Genomic DNA, 25,364 nt, shown 5'->3' with positions numbered 1-25,364 from the left:
CGAAGTTTCTATCCCAGGGCACTCAACCCGGGAGGAGGCATGGGGGGGACACAGTGGACGCTTGGGAGAAGGCAGATTGAGACTCCGGGTCAAGGCACAAATAAGTTTTAAAATGTCCTTATAGGTAGGTAGGTAGGTCTAAAGTGAGTCACCGCAACCCATAAGGGTTTATTGTGGCTCACACCTATTCACACTCGGACAAATAAACCCATCTTCTTAACGAAGCCGATTAGTTTATATGGTGAGTGGTCTTTCAGGTCAGATGGTGAGAGTACGGATCTGTCAAACTCAAAGAACCTGATTCGGTCCCCAGCGGGGTAGGCACAAAGTATATGCTCTGCAGTTTCATCATTTTCCAGGCAGAGGCGACACACACTGTCTTCCGACAGTCCAAGTCTCTGCATGTGATGATTCAAACGACAGTGACCTGTAGACTTCGTAGTTCATCCCTACTGTAGTCCAACAACTATTTGGAATCAAGCTTCGAAGGGTGAATAAACGCCTTGGAACGAGCCAATCCTGGAATATTCTGCCAGAAGTCCATAACTCTTCTTGCCATCCAGGTGTTCAATGTTTGTTTGGCAAAGCCCAAAGCAAGGCCAATGACAGGCTCCTTTGCAAGAGAGTCAGCAGCTGCATTGCCTTCCAGGCGTCCTTATAGAACGAAACTGCAGTAATGTTAGTTACAAATAAAAGTGGTAAAAAACATGGAAAGTTTCAATTCTCTTTTCCCCATTGATTAATTATTTTAACACAAACTGTTATTTCAATCACGAATTAAATTTGAAAAATCCCCAAATATGTTTGACTAATTTTACCGCTTTTGAAATTGATGAGGTGCTTTTCTCAGAAACATCTTCGACTCCGTCTTCAACTTCATAGTCGACTCCGTGTTCAACTTCGCGATCACTGACAACATGAGCGATATTTTTTGTGTCCAATGATTTTCTACTCTGTGTGCAGAGAAAATCATCTTCACTCAAATTATATGAATTTTGATGAGAAACAGAAGCTCGTCGAAGACTTTTCTCAACTATATTATTTTCTATTTGCAATTGATTACAGCATGAATTATATATCCCAAAATAAAACATTATCCAAAAGTTCAAAACAAGTTGCTTTTAAAAAAATATGTCATGATATTACACAAATTTTTATTTATAGTAAATTAATAAATTTTATTCACTGTTAACACGTAGTTGGAAACAATACCCAATTCGTATTCTGAAATGAAGTCATAACCAAAAAAGATACTCAGTCGGTAAACTATACTTACGATATTGTTATTACCGACCGTAGGTAAAAGTTATCAATAATTTCAAAAGGTGACAACTTTTGAAAAGCTTTATTAATTATATTACTTTTGAATAAGTTTTGTGTTTCAACCAATTTGTAAACTAATTAATAATTATCATATAATCCTCGAAAGTAGTTTTGACGTAAAATATTATAATTATTGTCATTTTTTGACATAAATGAGTGAAAAAAAAATTAAAATTCAAAAAATATAAATTCTAACGTTGCATCCTTGGAAATCTTATGGAAAGTTCATTCAGAAAATTTTACAGTTTTTTTCCTAAAAGTGCCTCTAGAAGTGCACTTTTCAATTTTGTTATTGTATATCTTCAAAGAGTGATTTAAAACGAAAATAAAAAAAAACGTTCCGATTGACCCATTTTTCGCAAAGTTAGTTATTTTAAAAAAAAAGAACGATTTTTTTCAAAAATTGATATGTTGAAAACGGGTCGGCCAAAAAATTGAAAAAAAATCATGGAGGTCTCTTTCAATAGGTACTATAAGATAACAAATTTTCAAAAATATCGGAGATGCAAAGGCGGAATATTCTCCGATTTGGGGTGGAATGGCCCATATGTAGAACGAAGAACGAATTTTTTTTATTTTTTTTTTTACGATACCCTATAAAAATAATTTATACGGATCAGCTAGTGTAATTATATATCTCATTTCAGGGGCAGCTCATGCAACTGGCGAAGTTCTCACCTATCTTGACTCCCACTGTGAGTGCGCTGCTGGATGGCTGGAACCTCTTCTGGATAGGATAGCTCGCAACAGTACTACTGTTGTATGTCCCGTCATCGACGTTATAGATGACACAACCATGGAGTTCCACTATCATGACAGCAGTGGTGTAAATGTAGGTGGATTTGATTGGAACTTACAATTTAACTGGCACGCTGTACCCGAACATGAGAAAAAAAGGCACAAAAATTCTGCTGAACCAGTGTGGAGTCCGACAATGGCTGGAGGATTGTTCAGTATAGACAAGGTAGATAAATATTTTTTGAAAGCTAATGACAACAAGCTGGGATTATCAATAAACCACTTTTGAAACTCCATACATAAATACATACTCACACACACACGTACACACGCTCGCGCGCGCACACACGCTGGCATACATGGACACACACGCTAGCACACATGCACACATATGAAACAGATTTTTAAAAAAACACTACATGAAACAGTCCAATATGTTCTGTCTATATGTATAGATGCATACGACTACATATATACATGCATACATACAACATATATGAAAAATATGAAATTGAATATCATCTTACACTACATAAACAGTTCAATATGTCCTGACTATACTCGTATGTATAAGTGAGCAATAACTGACGTCTATTGGTCCTGATGATTCACAAACATACCCATAAATATGTAGTTTTTTACTCTACTTGTTTTTTCTGGAGAACACTGCAGCCTCAATGGCTTATCTCTTTTTTTTCTCTCTTCATGATACCCCATTCTAAAAACTTCGTGTCTTGTACTAGTTTATACACAACCTCTGTTGGATATTTTCCATATTCTTCTGGATATAGTTCGGATTGTCCATAAATTGTTTGCCAGCACCATACATTCGTATGTGAAGTAGTATGTTGAAGTACAACTTCAGTTCTTCTGTCAGACGGTCTTCGTTATGGAATAAGCAGCTCCATTTCTTAATGGCGTTGACCAGTATAATTGAGCATTCATCTCCATTTCTGAATGGTGTTGACCAGTGTGTATATAAGCTCATCTTCAAGCTCGGCCTCGAGACTAATAGTTCAGTTATTGGCCATCAATTGCCAATAATAAAGGGGTTGAAGGACTATAGGATTGCAAGCAGATGGAGATAGTGATCGTGTGCAAGTAAATACTATGGAGGTACCTAAATGGAAACGGGTAAAAGCCATACTGTGTTCTTTAGTCGTCTCTACTATCTACATTTCGTCCTTTAACCCAGTTATTTTCAGCTTGGTGAATACAACAGACGATACCCGACGAGCGAGAGTGCAAGTACAGAATAGATGAGCACCTCTGTGTAAAATACAACTCGTCGCTAAGTAGAGCTAAGAAGAAGAGGTACAGATAAAGAACAATACAAAGAATATCTATAGCACTTCCTACCGCATAATCATTAGTGAACTTGGGTTGAACGTCGAATGTAATTACTTTTGTAGTCGCATTCACACGGGCTTGAGGTGAACTGTTTTCAACATTCGACATATCTACTACTTGGAATATCTACTAATTGTTTTCGAAGTATTTGGGGTCGGTACCTTATGGTTTGGTCTGCTGCTATATTCCTACTTATAAGTTGTCAATCCAGTCGGCTAAAATTTTCACTTTTTTTCATCTCTCTCTGATTCAATGGAATTGAGACCATACGTATCCCCACTCACGGAATTCACCTATGCTGCACACATTTTGGGTAGTTTATTGAGCCGGACAGTAACTGACACACTGAAAATTATGTAAACTACCGCCAACAATTGATTTCTGGTTCTAACAATGTAACTTCATTACAATAGATTTTGGCATTCCCAAACCAACCTCGCTATTAATCTTGAATTCATCAATTACTAGAGTGCAGCTTGGCGTTCGATAAGAATATTGATCCTCACTTTGAAGGTAGAACTAGAACCTCTGACGTAAAATAAATCCAAAACAAATATTGTTCCCAAACACCAGAACTGCAACACTCTTTTCAACGCGAGTTTCACCAACCAAGTCGGCATCTTCAGTAGATGAAGTAGACTAATTTCTAACTCTAAACCTGTTCTCTATTTTTATCTAACAGGATACACTTTTACTTTCAGGCACAAATCAATGATTTTAGAGATTCAAGGGGAATTTTTACGTAAAAGTGTCCGCTTCAACAGAATATTCTATATAAAGGTGAGCAGTGGGGTGTTTTAATGGAACTTTTGTCACTGTTCATAATTCCCATGCCACACTTTACTATTTCTAGACTTTTGAAAGCATCCAAAATTTAGTATCATGCACCAACCATTCCCAACAATTTTAGACAGTTTTCATTCAGTCTCTGGCCTACAAAGCATATTGAACGGCACAGGACTTTTCCTGTCTCCAAAATTGGATATTTACTGCTTATTCTATGAAACGAGTTTCAATAGCTCGCTTGGTTTGACCGATATAGTCTTTGTGACAGTACTTACAGCTGAGTTACAGATCTTTTTCCCACATCTTGTCTTTAGAATTACCTTACATTTATTGAAGTGAGCAGGGAAATTTGAAGAGTTAAGAAAGAACACGATCAAGAAGTGTCCAAATTTTATTGCACTGGCTCTAAACAGGAGTCTACAGATTTCTCATCCTATAATTCCTAAAATATATTGTCTACCGAAAATTCACGAGCCCAGAAGGTGATCGAATTACGTTCACAAATGAAATTGAACGATGCAAAGCCATTTCTCAACAAACTCATAAGGATGAAGTTAAACGACAAATGAACAAAATATTAGAAGATGAAATTATATACTCTTCTATTTCTCCCAGGTGCGAGTAATAACCAAGATGGCATGTAATTGTCGACCATCAGAAAGTAGATGACAAATGCCCACTCCAGATGATCTCAGACCCATTTGTCAATATTAATATTCCAGCAGGACTTTGTCAAGCTAATCTCAGAATTCAATCAAACAAATGTAAATTATCCAGTAAAGAAGTAATTTTATTTGAAATATACTAATTATCCATCTGAATATTTCAATGAAGCCCTAGATAGCATACCCGCTATTAACTTTTTATACCTACCTGGCAAACATGAAACATCAATATTATATTCGAGTAATTTAAGTCGCATCCTTTGTAATCTACTTGAAAGTTTATTGAGATGTTTTTTGAAAATGTTTACAAAAGGTTTATGATCCGTATTAACTTGTACATTATCGCAACCATAAATGTAATAATTAAAATGTTCACCTGCAAATACAATAGCACCTGTTTCTCTCTCAATGCAAGCATATCTTTTTTCACAGTCTGTAAGAGCTATGGGTTGTCCCTCTTGTAGCAAACAAGCACTCATCTCTTCTTATCTCACTTTCATCATAATGCCTTAAGCAAGGCATTACGATGCTTCCTGAAATAATTATATCATCTATATAAACTTTATTACCAAGTACATTTCCAAAAATTAAAGTACCTATTTATTCCTTGAAAAACTTCTGCTGATGTATTTATTCCAAATGGTAACCTTAAGAGTTGGTACCTTCCTAATGGATCTGAGTAAGTAGCAAGTGTTGAGGAACTATCGTCCAATTTAATTTGATGAAAGGGCCAAAATTGATCTACCTAAGCTGTCAAAATAATTTCCTGTTGCATCAGTTGAGTTACAGGGGCTACTAGTTCCAAAACTTCGGCAAGGAGAACCAATTTTTATGATTATCTCTGCTGTTTTCGAGTATTCTATATACTAATCAACCTTATAATGTGCCTGAAATATTTGTTACATTTGATGATGCTTGAATGAAAATGATTCCATGTAGAGTTCGCAATTGTAACTTATCTGCTTTGATAGTGAAAATACCAATGATGAAATATTTGACAGTTTGGATTGGAAAAGTGATGATGAAGATAGTTTAACTCTATCAGGAACCTATTATCTCTATGCATTTATCTTGAATTTGATAAGGAAGCAGTTTTTGTTTGATCTACTCCTTTATATTATTACTCTTTATTAGCAAATAATGCTCTTCATAGTACAGTCAGTCACTTATAAAAAATATAAAAATAGAGACAAGTCACATTTTAAAAACAAGAAACTAGAAAACAAGACGAATTATTGATGACTATTACTTGAAATATATTCACTACATTTTCTTTTGAATGAATTTAATGAATCACAGCCTTTTATATGACTTGGCAAATTATTAAATGTAATCAGACCAGAACTATACGAGTCACAACCTATATGTTCTCTGTTGATATAAAAATTTCCTATTCTATTTCTAATGGATATGTATGAATACTACTTGTGTAGGTTATAAGTGTTTAATTTTTACGAGTATCCAAATTGTGTTTCAAATATCTACATAACCTGAAACTCACGACCGTAGAATGAAAAAGATCAGTACCTTCACATGAAGAACACAACAAACTGCATTATTTATTTCTACGGAGTTTGTCTACCATGAAATACGAAGAAAAATTTCAAGAATATACAGTAGTTGATTGATGTATTTCAAGAGGCATATCGATGCTTCTACAAGAACTATTGACCCTGTTTCAAATCATGTGCATCGAAAAAATAACTATGAATCGAGATTTTGAGTAAATATTTGTGATGTGTGTGATGTTTTCTCTACACAAACTTATTCAATGTTTGAAATTCATCATAGGAGCTTCAAAATTTAACCAATTCACCAAATCAAGGGTCCACGCCCATATCAAGAACCATATCCAAATCGGTGGCCCATTCCTATATCGAGGACACCCACCCAAATCTATTATATGATCCACAATACTTGCCACTACTCTCTTTCCAAATTGATGTTCCTAGATCCTTAGGTCCCCGATTTGTCATCTGCACCATTTTCCACGCCATCTATCAAGCCTGTCAATCACAGTCTTGTCATCTGTCAACTTACAAGGAAAAATTAATTGTTGCTCGCCATTTGATGTAACACTAGTAACACCTCCTAGTCTTGGGACAATTTGCCTATCAGCTGCCCAGAATGATTCATTATGGTGTAGATAAGTTTACTATGATTGGCACAATAAAAAAAATGTTCTGTTCAAAAGTTTGGGCGCCAGACCAATGTCAAAAGATGAAAATAAACTCAGATGAAATATTAATAATCGATAATCAATATTCAATATATAATACCCATCCTAATTGGTAAAGGCAAATGAAGGACCGACACAAATTTAACAATATATTTCCTTTTAAAAAATTCACAATTCCAGGAGATACTTGGTAGCCCGTTTCAGATGTGGTCACCAAGGAGGTTGATGGTCATCAAAGTTTAGCGTGCGAAGAAACAATATGAATCAGATATTGTACAATGGGATAGGGACGAAGGATATCCTTTGAATCACACGGTAATATAATGATCTGAATAGTTAATAGAAACTTGAAGAATTTCAAGACATGTTGTACCTATACACAGGATGAAGTTCATTTGAAAAATATTAGAAGTAATTGAAAGTAAATACCCCCTCTCAGATAAGTTTTCTTAACAGTAACTACAAGGCAGTTACAAAATCAGGAAGAACAACTTCTAATGGAAGTTGTGCCTCAATATTGTCTAACTATATTGGAAATTACCAAATTATGGATCAAAATAATTCTATTGTCAACCAAAAAAAAAATTAAATGACCAAGATAAAAAATTAATGTCAGTTGTAGGAAACCTACAGGTGAAAGCAAAACTACGAATTGCAGTATGACAAAAGGTTATGAATTCTCGGCAGCTATTTACCAGATATGAATCATAGATACGGTTGCTGATATTAATTTTGACAAAAAAACATAAATTCAGAAAATAAATCAAGTTAAATTATTGGTAATACTAAAAGGGTTGGCTCCTTTGATGAATTGTACTAAGATACGGAAAAAATGTGGGACTAAATATCAGTAATATAAATTTTATTGATAACTGTATGTCTCAAAGATACGAAAAAGATATAGTTGTTGAAACCATTAGAAAGACTGCAAATATTATCTGGTTGACCCTTATGATATGGTAAAAAAATTCAATATCTCTGAAAACTGATGAAAGACATCTGGAGGTGACAGGGGATTATGGGTTCAGAGCGACAAAAGACCAGATAGACCTTTCTTCAGACTGCATTCATTTTCCAGATAAATTAATCAGTCTAATGTAATGAAATATCGATTATAGAATTGTTAGTTTGTTTTAAAGGTTCTATTCGTTTTAATATCATGTGTTTTTGTAGCTCCATATCTTAATAAACATTCATTCTACTGTGTCACGATATATACTGATCGATAGAGAATTTTGTACTCGTACATTGATGTTCATTTTTTCCAAATTTTATTTTATTGCGTTTTTCCAGCTCATTACTATATGATGTCGTTAGGCGATTTTCGGACAATTTTCCTCTACGAATTCAAATTGAACCAAAGAGCTGCCGAAACATCCTGAAAAGTTAACCTGGCATTTGGCAATGATAGTATTAATCAACGCACTGTTCGACGTTGGTTTGCGAAATTTCCTTCTGGAGATTTTAGCCACGAAGATGAGCCTCGAAGTGGTCGACCTACAGTAATCCAAGACAAAGATTCAAAGACCCTGGTGGAGACTGACCCATCACAAATGGTGCGTGAGATGCGGAAGAACTGGGCGTCAGCTCCCATGCGGTTTTTCGATGGTTTCAAAAGAATTGAGCGTCGAAGTTCTGCCCCACCCACCATACTCCCCAGACCTCTTGCCAATCGATAACTGTCTTTTCAAGCACTTCGATAACTTTTTCACCGGTAGAACCTTCGCTACTCATGACCAGGTAAAAACGGATTTCGTCGACTTCGTCGAATCCCGAGCACTAAATATTTATGCTGACGGAATTAATCGCTTTGTGTTACGTTGGCAAAAGTACACGAATTCAAGTGGCGCTTATTTAAATTAAAGTGAATAAGCATTCATTGAGATATAAAACGATCAAAAGTTTTGAAACAATCATAAAACGTATACCTAAGGAAAGTTCTGGAATCAGATGTTCGCATCACCCACGTCCTCCACCTGTCGGAACACTTAATAAATTTCTCGAACTCTTTGGCGAAAATCAGCAGTGATACCGCAGTTATGCCCATCTCCACAAGATTAAAAGATTAAAATAACAACCTATAGGTTATTTTTTGAAGGTGGTTGACAATGTTTCATGGTGAATCTCATTAGTTCGGACTTCTATTGTCTAGTCTAATATATAAAAATGGATGTTTGTTGGTTGGTTGGTAAGTGATAAAATTCTACATCGCTCAACCGATCATGATGAAACTTGACATGTATAAGTAATTTTTCATAGAGAAGGTTTTTAGGCTGTCAATTTTTCTGTAACTCACCATTAGATGGCGCTATAGAATAATTTTTTGAAAGCACTGTTCTATAACTCTGCTCACGCCTAAGTTCGTTGAATTGGAACAGCAGCGATACAGCAACATAGTACTAGTATGATATAAATCACACGGGACAGTATCTGAACCACGAATCCAACCACCATCAATCGACTAAAAGAGGAATCATCAAGACTCTAGTAGACTGTGCTTTCGGGCTCTGTAATACGATAAAAAGTCGCGAGAAAGAACTAGGCATCATAAAATAGATCTTCATTGGAATTGTTACTCCAAAGTGATGGTGGGACATACTTTGGCTAAAAGACAGCAAGAGACTCGCAAGGAAGAGAAGCTGTCACAACCAGTACTTGCACTTTCCTACATCAGAGGATTGTCAAAAAGGATAAGAAGAATTGGGTCCAAGTACAACATCAGAACCTGCTTCAGATCTGGAAATGCTATCCGTAACAGCCTTACAAAAACCAGGCCACCAAACCCAGACTGTGATTCCGAGAATTGCATTTACCAGATAACCTGCGATTGCAGAAAATCCTATATGGGTGAAACTAAGAGACCATTGACAGTTCGCATTGCCGAGTACAATAAACACACACAGGAATAGCAGAGCATGTTTGGACTCATCACCTCAACATCAAGTGGTCCCAAGCTGAGATCATTTTCAGGGGGAACATTCGTTTAGTTAGGAGAAAATTCAAAGAAGCCGCATATATGTTGTCCAACAACGCATTCAGTCAAGCTAGTGTAGAAATACTCAGCATATGGAAACCCATAATCAGCTCCCGCTAAACCGGTGAAGCGGAAAGGAGGGGATAGGTGAAAGCACTTGAATTATCTATAAATAGTCATCTCTCGGAGAAATAAGTTCACTCACAACCCGAACAAGATTGCGGATACTAATAGTGGAAACGTAATGAAGTACCTTGGCTTGAAATCTTTAAATTTTCATTTCTTTTTTATAGTTTGATTTTTAATTGTCGCTTGTATTTTATTATACCTACTTATTGTAATTTTATTTCGTTTTTTTTTTTACTCAATATAATTGTTATTTTCAGCTATTCATTCCAATTTTATTGATTCTTTCAGGGATTTCAAAATCATTTTATATCATATTAGACAATGGAAGTCCGAACTAATGAAATTCACTATAAGTTATTACTCAATCACTTATCAAATATAAGCAACAATATGATACTTGACCAGATGACCAGTCTCCAGATTATTAACGGGAAATTAAAAAAGAAAAGGTCGGTTAGCCGAATTAATTCACAGCACACACATATACATGTTCTGATTGAACATCAAAAGACAACGATTTACGGGATGGCTTCTCTCTCGATTCGAAATAATCTTCCACTGATTAGATTTCTCATTGACTGACCGTCAATCGACGAGTGGCTATCTTTCCTTTCAATCATGTGTAGATGAATTTTGTAATTTGTTTGAAATAGAAGCTATAACTAATATTTGTTACAAACCACACTTTACAACAACCAAAATTTAGGAGCCCCAACAACACTTCAACTCACCATGCTACTTCTGACTTGTTTATCTTCACATTCAAACATACATTTTGTTACCCACATATTTCAAAATATTGAGTTGAGATTTTTACAAATTATTTTTATTTCAGATGTTTTTTGAGAAATTAGGGACCTATGATGAAGGGTTTGACATCTGGGGTGGAGAAAATCTGGAGCTTTCTTTTAAGACTTGGATGTGTGGTGGCACACTTGAAATTGTTCCCTGTTCCCATGTAGGTCACATTTTCAGGTAACTCAAAAATTTTCATATATTCAAATCAGCATCAATTATACAGGGTGTCTACATTTTCATAGTTATTACCGGTATAGCATGAAGATGCCTCAGAGATGTATATTTCAAAAAGACAGCCGTTTCGAGGATGTCCCCCATTTCTGGAACGGATTGAAAACGCCTCAAAGATATATTTTGTCACAGATAATGATACACTTGAAAGATATCTTTGAGATATCTTTAAGATAGATATCTTTCAAAGATTTCTATAAGATATATTTCAAAGATGGATGGATGTATGTAACTAATATATTTTACATGGAAAAAAAGGTCATGGTAATTCATTAAAAGCATTTGATGTAGGTAGGTAACTTTAATTTTTGTAGCATTGAAAATATTCATTTTTGCCTTATGCTCATCATATTCACAATTGAATCAACGACTCAGTTTTTAAACGAAAGAAGTTTTCAAGCCAAAAATCAAGTGTACATTTATATAATATTTGGAAGGAAATTTAAGATATTTTTTCTCAGTGTGTGATTGTGTTCTGCGTGCACTTACGTTTACTCCAAATGGTCGTACATGTTTCAAAAAAGAATATGTTTTTCATTTATGTTGAAGTCCAGCAGTGTAATTTTGGGGATTTCCGACCTCATTTCAATGAAGAACGTAATATTAGTAGACGTTTACCTATTTTATATGCCAAAAGCGTAATTTTGACTTATCTCGATAATACGAAATTGAATTTGAAATTTCGAGTTCAAAGTCGTAATTTCCAGTTAAAAAGTCGTAATTTCGATTACAAAGTCGAAATTTCGATTACAAAGTCGAAATTTCGATTACAAAGTCGAAATTTCGATTACAAAGTCGAAATTTCGAGTTCAAAGTCGCAATTTCGAAATTAGGAGATCAATTTGTAAAGATTAAGGTCAAAATTTCGAGTTTAAAGGCGTAAATTCGACTTTAAAGCCATAGAGTAATACTCATTACTATACCAAAGATCCCAAACAGTGCATCACAAGTACCTACATTATCAGTGTGGACAGCACAAGCGTGCTGGACTGAATTTTCTAGTACATCTCCTTTTGACTTTTCCTCTCACACATGAGAGGTTCACAAAAGAAAAAACGGACAATACATGAAATAGCAGTCAGTAACGGTTTATCGAAGGGTTTTGTAGATGATATTATGAGGAAGAAAACGTTTAGGTTGAGAATGAATGAAATCTTGACTTTTAGAAACGACGAAAACCAGGATAAATATATCTCTGTTCCATTCCACCAATACACGAAGAACTTTGGAAAGATTTTCAAGGAAATAGGTATGAGGATGGTTTTTTAAACAAGTCATACACTACAAAGCCTTTCAGGAAATCCAAAAGACAAAGTCGAGAATTCGGAAAAGCCTGGAATTTACGAAATTGAATGTAAGGGCTGTGCTGCAAAGTATTATGGACAGACTAAAATATCTATCAAAATTAGATATAAGGAACATTTAGCACACCTAAAATATGGTTCATTAAGAAAAGTTAGACACGTTAACAACAATAGACATCTAGATGCCTACGAGAATGTAGAGATGAGTAAACATAATAATATTATGAATAACAATAGTGGACCAATACCTGATAGTATACTATACAGCTTGTTGAAATAATATTTTAATTATTAGATTTACCTGACTAATACATAAAGACACATTGTAAAATTATTCAAAACTAGTAAATAAGGCAACATTGTAAAATTAATTTGAAACAATTAAGACGCAGGTACCTAGCAGAGGTATCTATGGTATAAGTAAGGATAACATTTTATGTATATTTAGTTTTATCTACCTCTTGAAGGTGAAACACGTGTCGAGGTTTCAAAATATTGGTTTGGTGTTAGGATAAAACTCCAGTAATATTCATTACTATACCCAAGGTTCCAAACAGTGCATCACAACTTTGTTCTATCGGAACTCTTTTGCTTATGAAAGTACAAATTTTAGGGAGAGATTGATTTTTGTGAAAAAAAAATTTTGGCGTTCTACTTCTCCATATTCATACAAAAAATGTGGGAATTTTTCAAAGACAGGAAGACAGAAATCAATTTAAGAATACATTATTTACAAAGATGTGTAGATCATGCAAAAAAGTAACTTCCAGACACAAACTGGAAGAAAAAGCCGTTTCGAAACAACTACTTCCAAATAAACATTGAATAACATGTCAGAAAAAATACTTTCGAAACAACTTTAAACATTGAATTATACAAAAACTCTTGTTCCTATTCAGTTTGTTCTTCGAACATTCGTTATGGAATTGCATCAGATATCATTCACCACAATATAAATTGTGGTGAATATAAATTTCACTGTCATGGAATACTGTCATCCTCAATGGTGGACATCTGCACATCTTTGTAAAGAATTCATCTGGAAATTGATTGATTCTTTTTTTCTTTTGAAGTTTCACACATTTTTTTTGTATAAAGATGGAAGAGTAGAAAGCCAAAACCTTCCTTTCCCAAACACTAGTTCTAACATATTTTCATAAAACCACTGAAATGCATGGGCGTTCCCCTTTACTTGCAAATTTTCAATCTGTGTGGAGTTGATGTATCTTTGAGTTCTGAAAAATTGGTTTCTACTATTCTGAAACTACACAAATATCAAAAATACGTCGGAAAACACATATCTGAATTTTTTATTACAGTGGCCAGAAAAATCGCTGATAAAAACTAGAGGTCCGTATTCAGAAAAATAAAGTTGATGATGAAATCTAAAGAACAAAATGTCGAATTGCAAATTGGTTGATATCAGATTACAACAAATATGAAACAGTATTGAAAGTTCATCTGCTTTTTTTCATATCATTTAAAAGGGAGGTGGTAGAGCCGAAAAACGAAATTCGACAATCCTAGTTTCCGACGAATATTTCGAGAACAACCACTGACATTCTGGATCTGAAAAGATATTATTTTAGTTCCCCAAGTGAGATATTCATAATTATTCAAGTGGAATATATAATGTTGCTTTCAATGTGTTACTACAAAATAATAAAATGATCACCATATGCATACCCTACTAAGTTGTCTACAACCGCATAATAAAATGTATTAACACAGAATAGTATCCTGATGGTACCTCTTGTATTCACAACAAGGCATTCAGCTCTGCAAATCACAAACTTTTCGTGAAAAACTATACGGATATGAAATTCAAAATTTGCCTCTGAGATGATCAGCGTCATTCATCATTAATCGTGAACGATATATTCAACTGAATAATAATTTATGATACGGTTGACTGTAAGATAGAGCATCATTACACACATATGATATTTCGTTGGTTAACTCAAGTAAAAGTGAAATTCTACTGAAAGAAAATTGTGAAACAACCACAACATACTTGAGTCAATGGTTTGCAGCAATTGTTTTATACATGATTTCATAAAAAACGCCATGTATTAGATTCTATAACAGATCTAAAGAATGTCATTAGGTTGTTTTCTGTGACATCGTAACCAGTTAGAATACAGTAAAAACGTTTCGAAAATTTATTTGGATCAATATCATGTCAATGTCATGGGAAAATATTGTGAATGCTTGATTGAATACTATCCCTTTCTAACCAAGAAATCTTAGAAATATTCTGAGTATAGATATATACTACTGCAACTGTAATTTACGATATGAGCCAAGTTTTGCTTAAATAGTATAAAAGTTATGGAAAACTTCCTGAAAAATATTTAAATATCTAGAAACACTAATAATTACACTGAAAATGCAAGTGAAACTGGTGGATCGGCACGCGCGTGCGACTCTTGACGCTACAATAAAATTATTTAAACCAATTAAACATGAATATTGAGAAATAAAAAATACGTATATTCATTGGATAGGAGAATGAAGAAATAATTCGTCGGCAGTAAAATAGTCGCCATGTTCATTTTAATGATGCTTCTGTCAGTTGAAAATTCCTCCAAGTTGAATGTTCAATTGAAAACCTTGATCTGAACATTTTTTGGCTATCCATTCAAGGTTACAGAAAATATCCTAGCTGAAAAAATTTCCAAAAGTTTATAATTTGACATTTTTCAACGTAAATATGCCACCCCTACCTTCAACCCCCTTCGAATGACAGGTACAACCCCCAATTTTTCAAATGGGAGGTATAGGTATATAATTCAATTATTCAGCCGTATTTTGATTATTGCTCATCAGCCCTGTTTTTGTTTGATCTTACTAAGCTGAATATGCTACAAAAACTTCAAAATCGTGGCATGAGAATAATTCTGAGAACTAATCGTCTCACCCCCATAAGATCTATGTTAGCAACGCTTAATTGGTTCTCAGTCGAAAAAAGATTGTATTATTTCACAATGATTTTTGTATATAAAATATTGAATAACCTGGAATAACCTGTTTACTTTCATACATTTATAATATTGAATAGAGACATTCACACTTATAACACTCGGGGTAAAAATGACATTCACATTAGCAGCACTGCTTATCGCAGTACTATGAACTCTTTATTTTTCAAAGGTTTCCAAGAATTTAATAAACTACCAGACTTCATTAAAACATCATCATCGTTGAATTTGTTTAAAAAACAATTGAAAGAACTTATTAAGATGAAATAGATAACGTACTGAAAGCAATTCTTGTAATTTTTGTAATTCTACTAATTCTATTAATTCTATTTTTAAAATTGTGATTTTCGTATATTATTGCTGCATTGTATTTTTTTTTTTTTTGTGTTTGTCTAATGTTGTATATATACACCATTGATTTAATTGGGATATATATATATATATTAGGGTTACCTATTTTTAAATAAAGATCTATCTATCTATCTATATATTGTTTGAAAGGTCTTTTCATTCTCTATTCAAAAATGTTATCGATTTCAAATTTATTGCAACAATTAAGATAAAATAAATTAAAATCATGTGGTTACCGAAATTCGATAAAATACAATCAAAAACTAAAATGTAATGCAAAACGTAATGAAATGTAGAATACGAAAAAGAACTATGAATTTTAACGAAGTAGATGTTCAAAATGTTCACTGCTAACGTTTTGGCAACATCATAATCTCAAATAAAACTATCTTCTAACATTATTCAACATATCAGGCGTGACTGACCTAATCGCAAGCGTTATTCGTTTTTTTAAGTCATTCATTCAAATCTGAAGGTTTCGCTTTGTACACATTGCTATTTATATGTTACCATATGAAGAAATCTAATGATTAAAGTTCAGGTGATCGCGCTGGCCATTCAATCTATCCTCGCCTCCCTATTCGCCGATTGAGAAATGTATCGAGGTATTGCCGGACATTAATTTGGTAATGTGATGGTGTTCCATCCTGCTGAAACCATATTGTATTCACTGGAACTTGAGGATTTCCTGGATCAAGATATGAATTTGCTAAACTTGGAATGACATCATTTTGAAGTAGTGCCAAATAATTATCGCCATTCAAGTTGCCCTCAATGAAAAAGGTGCCAATGATATAGTTTCCTACAATCCCTGCCCAAACATTAACTTTTTGAGGGTATTGCGAGTGTTCTCTCATCCAGTGAGGATTTTCCGTTGACCAGTAGCGGCAATTTTGCCGATTAGCATGACCGTTAAGAGACAAAGTACACTCATTGGAAAACATAACGTCTTCTAATTGAATACGTTCTTTTATCAAAATCGTCTTCCATGAGCTCCTGAGTAGGTATCATGTTATAGGTATGCATATTATTTTTTTATATGTTCACAATCGATGTATGGCTAATATTGAATGTAGTGGATGTCTGCCTACTTGATGTATGTGGGTTTTTCTTTAACTCAAGCATCACATCTAATTTGAGTTCATCACTCACTGCATTTTCAGCTGCTTCTTTTATCTGCCCCACATGACCAAGCTCGCGAAACTGCTTCTCTATTTTGCTTATTGTTCCTTGAGATATGGGCGGTTAATTAAATTTCAAATTTCTAATGAAATTGGCGAACTACTTCCTGTTGTGTTCTGGTTTTATCTCCGTAACCAATCAATTTGTTATTGCATTTCCGTTAATCTAACCATTTGTCAGACTTGAAGTTGACGAACTTCAAACTTAAATTAAAATACTGATTACTAATGTTGTAATATACAAAACAAGTTGAAAAAGCGTTTTAAACGTTGCCACGGAAATTATTTACAGTTTTTCAAAGGATGATATCTAAACATTGCTACGGTTTTTGCTTAATTTCTTATTGTCAATACCTCAACATGAAATAAGTTTTGAGTATATTGCAATAAGTTTTGAGTGTATTCTATCGAATTCCGGTAACCACATGATTTTAATTTATTTTATCTCAATTGTTGCAATAATCTTGAAAGCGATAACATTTTTGAATAGAGAATGAAGAAACCTTTCAAGGTCGGTCGGTAGCCAGGCAGTTCGACGTGGGTTCTTTGTTCACTCACTCGAATTGACAGCCGTGTTAGTCGGTGGTTCAAGCCCTAGTCTGAACGATCGATTTTCACCTGCTATCGTCCAACCCGTGTTAAGTTTCGACTTTTGACGGTTTTCGTTCGTAGGGGTACGAAAGCTGGTTAACGAAAAAACAGATATATCACAAGCCTATACTATACTATACTATTTGAATAATTGGGGGTTGCACCTGTCATTCGACGGGTCTTGAAGGTAGGGGTTGCATTTTTCCGTTGCAGTATGTCAATTTTAATTTGAATTTGACGTATTTCGGGATTTTGTTAAAATATGTACCGTAACCAAAATAATGAATTTATTCCATTTGGCTTTTACAGACTGTATATAGTCTATCATTACACCTGAATCCCGTGTTGGCTTCAGGTCACCATTTTGTGAACCCCCGCTAGGAACATCGAACTTTTTTATCATGCACTGGGAAATTTGACAGTAATTTTCTGATATACTATATTTCATTTTCAGGAAGCGCTCACCTTATAAATGGAGAACTGGTGTTAATGTTCTAAGACGAAATTCTGTACGTCTAGCAGAAGTGTGGTTGGATGAATATGCAAAATATTACTATCAACGAATAGGAAATGAAAAAGATGACTACGGTGATGTTAGTAAAAGAAAAGAATTGAGAAATAAATTGCAGTGCAAGAGTTTTAAATGGTATTTGGATACTATTTATCCAGAATTATTTATTCCTGGAGAAGCAGTAGCCAGTGGAGAGGTAGGAATTTTACATTTTCAATTATCTTTACAGGAAGGAAATGTAATACACACGAACATATATTTGATGATTTTTCCAACATTCACATACAACCTCACGGATATTGTAACTAGAACTCACAATATCCTTGAGGTTGTATGTAAATGGGAGAAAAATCATCACATACAGGGTGTTTCAAATTTGATCCTCACCAATAGGATATCGAAAACTATGAGAGATAATAAGATGGTTAAATTGGGTCAAAATTGCGCATTCACCTGACTGACAATAAACCGTTGAGAAAGTTCTGAAATTCCGAGTATATCCGGAGATATCCGGAAAAAACAGAAATTTCAGAAAATGGTTTTTATTTTGTTCTGGCTTCATTTTTTGGAGGATTCGAAAATAATTTGCACTTCCATATTGCCACCTTTTATCTGCTACATAATGGTGTTTTCAGATTTGCTATCCGACGTTTCGTCTTCCGGACAACATCATCAACTGTATTTTTTCTTATTGGCGCTATATTGGATTTTTTCTGTTTTGAATAGAACCAGATTTTACCTTTTCAATGATGTATCATAAGTTATCATTCTTTTTCGAAAAATTTGAGATTTTGAAAAAAATTAATTCTTATCATAATAGGCTTTGACTTAGATGTTTCTAAATTTGACTTTCAATTTGTTACACTCAATGACATTTTGTTATTGTACAAGTCATTGCATTTTTGCGAAAAATCGCTTTCACGAATGAAGAAAAAATAGATATGATACAAATTTATAAAAAATACGATAGAAACAGTGTTAGGACATCGGAATTGTATTTAAACTTGAATCCCGAAAGACGACAACTCCATCGAACTATGTTCAAGTTATTGGATCAAAATCTCACCAAGTTTGGTTCATTTGAAAAGCCGAGGAAAAAATTCATTGATGTTTCGTTTTTTTTGTTACATCAAGGTCAAATTTAACAGTGGTGCCAATATATTCAGTTGAGGCAACTCAAAAATCAGTTTCGTAGAACACTAGGTTGAAATATATATATAAAACACCCAATTAAAAATAAATTGATTGTCCTAATTCTATGAAGTTTTTGGAATATGTTATTGTGTTGAGATTCACAATATGAAGTCTAATTCTTGAAAATTAAATAATGTTGAAGCTAACCTTGACATCTAGGTTAAAAATTTGAAAAACTTATTTGATTCCAATTTCAAACTTCCTCATATTTTTTTTGTGTAGGTACGAAACTTTGGATATGGTGGAAAAACTTGTCTAGATTCGGCAGCTAGAAAAAGCGATATGCATAAACCAGTGGGATTGTATCCATGTCATCGCCAGGGTGGCAATCAGGTGAATATATACAATATACATTCTATAAACTGTAGCCATTAATAATTTTCAATTTTTGACTCTGAAGGATATTTGAAGCTCATCTTTTTTCAAGCCCTGTTTTTGACATCGGCAGTAAATATACAAAAATTAATATTCCAATGTAACTTTACATTTAAACAATTTTGTAATGGCCAAAGTTATTTATTGTTTAAACAATTGTTTAAACATTGTTTCAATAATTTTTCATGAAATAAATAAAAATGATATTGAATCGAAATTTACCTCACAAGCATTGACTATCAAAGGAATGACATGCATTTTCATTGTTGGTAATCTTTGGATTAGGTCAGTGAATAGAACTTCCAACACTCCCGATATTACATTATTTGATTATGTATATGGTGTATATTGAAGTGGTTGAATGAGAAAATCAAAACCTTGAGTTTCTAATACTCCTGATCATACGTTTGGGTAAGAGTATTCCCCAAGGGGAGTTGAAAATATTTTATAAGATAACTTTATACAGAAAAAATAAATTATACTACAACATTGGATTTCAACAAAAATTAAATCTTTATACACATACTATGACGATTTCTGGCCCAATTGGATTTCAACAAAAATTAAATCTTTATACACATACCATGACGATTTCTGGCCCATTGGTATACAAAACAGTAGATAGATGATTGTTTCCATCGCTTTCTTGGAAATTTCTCCGATACGAGGTTCCACAGTCGAACTCAAACATTACTTTGATGTCCTAGTGTTCAATCAAGTTATAATTTTTAACGAAAAGAAGTCTGATGGATAGTTCAACTTGTTCAATATTTCCAATTCGATTTGTTAGGTGGAATTGAAGTTTTTTGAAATATCAAGACACGGTAAAATAGAGAACAAACATTGTTTGATACGTTCAAATGCCCTATTGCATTTAACATTTCATGAAAATTTTATATTTTTTCTACCAATTTTACATAGATATAAGTCCTTGTGATGCACTGTTTAGAACCTTTGGTGTAGTAATGAATAATACTGGATAAAACTGAGTTTTATCTTCCTCTTGAAGATGATCAAGACTACCACAAACTTATTCCTAATTGTCAACAGGGCTTTAGGCAGCAAAGATCAACTTCAACAGCAATAAATGAACTTTGCAGTAGCATATATACAAGTATCAATAACAAGCAAATTCCAGTTGGCTTTTTTTTTATTTAACTAGAGCATTTGATATGGTGAACCATAGCTTACTTCTGGAAAAACTGTTCAGAATTGGAATCAGGGGAGTTTCCAATGACTGGGTTGCCTCATTCATAAAAAATAGAACACAAGTGGTAATGATTGATTCGATGAAGTCACGTCCTGCTTCTGTTACAATGGGATTTCCGCAGGGTTCAACCCTGCACGAAACGAGTTATCTCTTTCCGTAGAAGCAGAAGATGCGGTATCACATGAATTCTCCGAGTGGTGTAAAAATAATGGGTTAACAGTCAATGTCACCAAAACGGTATTTATGATTTTCCAACAGAAAAACATTTCCTATGATTTTTGTCATCTTATAAAAATGGATAGCAAGTCCATTGAGCATGTAAATCACTTCAAATATTTAGGTATAACCATCGATCAAAAACTAACATGGGAAGTACAAATAGAAAATATAGTAACAAAAGTGAGCAGCATATGTTTTATAATGAAACAATTACGTGGAAGTGTCTCAATGGAAGTGCTAAAATCAATATACTATGGACTTGTGCAGTCTATTTCATCTTACGGATTGCCCTTCTGGGGAGACTCAGCTCATGCCATGAAAGCATTTAAACTCCAAAAAAAAAGTGATAAGATGCCGAGCTGAACTTAAGTATAAATAATCATATAAGAACACATTCACTCAGCTGTCCATACTTACTCTTCCCTGTCTGTACATATATGTAATAGTTGTAAATATAAAAAAATGAATTTCACTACACAATAAATAATATGTGCCATAACTACAACACACGAAGGGGTAACGAATTGATACTACCTTACTCACGTTTGGCGGAGGGACAGGACTCTGTGAGTTATCAAGGCATCATTTACTATAACCATGCAGTCAAACTATTTGGAAATAAATGCAGACTGCAAACATTTAAATCGAGACTATACAGTCACCTAGCAAAGAATGCATTTCATTCTGTGCAAGAATTTTTAATCTCCTAATATAAGTAAATTCTCTAAAATATATTTCTTATTTCAGTTCTGGATGTACAGCAAAGCTGGGGAAATCCGCAGGGATGAAGCATGTTTGGATTACAGTGGACAAGAAGTTATCCTATATCCGTGTCATGGAAGTAAAGGCAATCAATTTTGGGAATATGATAGTGAGCTGAAAGTGCTTCGTCATGGCAGTAGCGGAAAATGTTTAGCTATTAACAATTTGAAAAATAAACTATTAATGGAAAAATGTAATGGTGACTCCCAAATACAAAGGTGGTCATTGGAAAATTATGATCCATCAAAGTTGTGATTTCTAGTTAAAAGTTTAACAACCATCATTGTTTTGAAAAGATGTTGAATTTTTTAATATATATATGTATCAAACTCGAAGTGATTCACTGTCTCTTTTTGTCTTTTTCCATATGATGAACTATCAAAACACTTTTTGAACGTTGGTACAAAACCTGGTAAATATCTTTAGAATAGGCACCAGAACACGTCAGGAAATATATCTTTCAATATATTCTTCCTCAACCGAATTGACTCACGTTCCAGGTCTCAGTATATATGCTTTATTTTTGAAGTTTATTACTAATAACTAATATATGTCAACCAACACATGCAGCTGATAGAGATGTATTTTTTATAAAACTTGAAAAGAGGGCGGGTGTATTTCTTCAAAACAACTCCCTTATTTCAATTATACATCTATCTTTTTTGCATCCTCAGAAGCTATCTGACTTATCAAATTATCTCTGTATTGCAACACCTACAGCCATAGTCCCTATAAATGAACAGTCACCCATAATTATCCTGAGCTATTCCCTGCTCTACTGTTGATGCCTGTGATTCCTGAATGTTCCGTTCGCATTTCTAGATCAGTTCATCAATGTCGCGATTGCCACCTGAAAGTATATTGATCCGCTCATTTCGTTTCCTCAGTTTGATATTCCTTCCTATTTCCACCTAGAAAATGGGTGTATTTGAATGAACACAGTCATAATGTTATTTGCTCCAGTCTCATGTTGGGTTTTCGACCCATCTATATACCAGGTGTTTTTGGATGATTATTTATCATACACTTTTTATGGTTTATAATTTAAACCACTTTTTTCTATTCTGCACACACTGTGGACACTCATCATAAACCCGTCATCCTCATTTCGGTATACTCTTTTCGAATTTCAACTTTGCCACCTCGTATCTTCGCCGCCATATTAAAAAATGGTATCTAATAACAGTTTTTTTACAATATATATATATATATATATATATATATATATATATATATATATATATATATATATATATATATATATATATATATATACATATACATATATATATATATATATATATATACATATACATATATATATATATATATATATATATATATATATATATATATATACACGTGTTTCTGGCCAATAGCCAGAAACACGTGTCCGCGGTTTGCCTCCATATTTCTTGAGTGTCATGTCCACGATTTCCTCCTTTTGATTTATATCATACACACTCAATAATATATATATCTCTGTATCTATATCCTGGACCCGGAAGTCACGCAGGTAGCTATAGCTGCCTACGTGGTGATGTTAGATGATGCCTGGGAATGCTGGGTCTTCTAATTGAAACCACAAATGTGCGGTTGGCTCCTGTTGGTGACACCGTGTATATGTGGTGTTTTTTTTTTTCATTTTTGGTAACCAGTTGTTGTCCACCTTTGCAATTGGCTGCACCACGCTGATGAGGCCAATAGCCAGAAACACGTGTCCGCGGTTTGCCTCCATATTTCTTGAGTGTCATGTCCACGATTTCCTCCTTTTGATTTATATCATACACACTCAATAATATATATATCTCTGTATATATATATATATATATATATATATATATATATATATATATATATATATATATATATATATATATATAGGTATATATACAGGATGGCCCACCACATTCTCCTCGGTATTTCTACGAGAAATGAAGAGAGTTAGGGAAAAACTTTCAGCACAGTTACATGTGGGTCCATGAGGAGCATATTCCAAAATTATTTTGAAATATACAGGGTGACTCCCAAAAAAGTTATATACCAAAGTTATCTTTTTCTTATGGAACACCCTATATTTTTTTGTATTTTTAGATACTATAGACAAAATAAAGGTAAGTTATCACATTTCCCATACTTAAAACTGACCGTTTCTGAGAAATTTAAAAATACAGACCATAATTTAAAAATTGTTTTCACCCTGTAACGTGTAACGAGCTGTTCGTGATTAAATGTACTGCTTAGCTCAAAGGTTAAAGTTAACTACCACATGAAATTTTTAATGCAATATTATTCCGAAATGGCGAAAAAAATTGCCTCAAAATTTGGACACACGTTTAATTAAATAACTTCTCAAAGTTGAATAGAACACCCCGTATTTGGTGGCGTAATTTGACGCAAAAGTAGATTTTCTTCAAAACTATATTAGGGTTCCCTATACCTATTTCTTCTGCTTTTTACACAAAAGGCGTTTTTATATTCTACTTATAAGTAATTTTTTCATCTTAATAATGGAACACTCTGTATTGTTATGAAAAGCAAAAAAGTATTCTGGAAGTCATTTTATCGAAAAATTTAGAATCTTAAATAGTTTATTATTTCAAAAAATGCTCAAAATGGTGTCCATTATTGTCAATGCATAGGCAAACTCTTGAAATGAGTGCTGAACTCTGGATAACATATGCGATATGGGAGTAAACGCTCTTCTTATTCGTACTTTCACACACGGAAATAAAAGTGTGTGTTTTTTCGCGATGTCAAAAAATCATCACTCAACAAATAATAGTTCAATACTGTATAGTGCTTTATTATGAAAGTACCATATGTTTACATTTATAAGTTATTCAATGGTGCTGTTGGCATGGTTTTCGCTGCTTCCATTATTGCAAATATTTACACACTATCTAGTTTGTAAGTAGTATTTTCCGTACGTGCATCTTCCAAGCATCAACGTTACCTCTGCCTTTTTTATTCCATCTAAATGTTGGTTTCAAGTTAGACTGAAATCCAGTGAAACTCGCAAATATTCAACCTTTCCTGACGGTTATATTCTTCACTTCGAAATTGTAGAGGTCCTAGCCCCTCTGTTCTGCTTCTCTTGGTGAATGCTACTACGGTTGATGGGAATGTACTTATGTTTTTACTTATATTTAGAATTTACTGCATGTCTCTCTTACCATATCATAATTTTTGCCCTGGACTAGCATTACAAAAACATATAAACAAATATTTTATATCAATGAAAGTCTAGAAGACAGCTGTCAATTACAATGTTTTATAGAAGTGTAGACAAGAACTCCCATGAAGAGAGTTCCCTGCTACCATCGTCACTATTGTTTTCCCGTTCTCTCCATCTGCAGCTTTTATCTTCGACGCCTACTTATATGATGGAAGTATTATCGAATATACCGTCGATGGCCAAGGAAACAGATAAAAGTATGAGAATGAAATATATATTCTCAATAAGAAGTTCCAGTCATTTCTGAAAAAAGTATAGAATATATGTCGTCTAG

General features: G+C 33.8%; 1 protein-coding gene and 1 long non-coding RNA gene across 4 annotated transcripts in view; one reads left to right on the top strand and one right to left on the bottom strand.

The window, feature by feature from the left end:
• The window catches only part of Pgant9 (Polypeptide N-Acetylgalactosaminyltransferase 9), a 179,130-nt gene extending 156,943 nt beyond the window's left edge, over positions 1 to 22,187 (top strand). For all 3 annotated transcript variants that reach the window (XM_074176004.1, XM_074176005.1, XM_074176007.1), the window contains exons 5-9: positions 1,971 to 2,287; positions 10,980 to 11,119; positions 18,036 to 18,288; positions 19,509 to 19,619; positions 21,838 to 22,187. In XM_074176004.1, coding sequence (XP_074032105.1) covers positions 1,971 to 2,287; positions 10,980 to 11,119; positions 18,036 to 18,288; positions 19,509 to 19,619; positions 21,838 to 22,107 — 1,091 coding nt within the window. In that variant the 3' untranslated portion in view covers positions 22,108 to 22,187. The remainder of the gene's footprint in view (positions 1 to 1,970; positions 2,288 to 10,979; positions 11,120 to 18,035; positions 18,289 to 19,508; positions 19,620 to 21,837) is intronic.
• On the bottom strand, positions 14,746 to 15,492 carry LOC141482532 (uncharacterized). The gene is made up of 2 exons (XR_012465581.1): positions 14,968 to 15,492; positions 14,746 to 14,912 (listed from the first exon to the last, which is right to left on the bottom strand). It is a non-coding gene; the product is annotated as an uncharacterized lncRNA (long non-coding RNA).
• Positions 22,188 to 25,364: the final 3,177 nt, after the last annotated feature.

This window comes from Leptinotarsa decemlineata, unplaced genomic scaffold (genome assembly GCF_025532065.1).
Source record: "Leptinotarsa decemlineata unplaced genomic scaffold, Ldec_3_MD MMD2_tig00001393_RagTag_RagTag, whole genome shotgun sequence".
NCBI classification, from domain to species: domain Eukaryota; kingdom Metazoa; phylum Arthropoda; class Insecta; order Coleoptera; family Chrysomelidae; genus Leptinotarsa; species Leptinotarsa decemlineata.
This window is presented reverse-complemented; position numbering and strand designations above follow the sequence as displayed.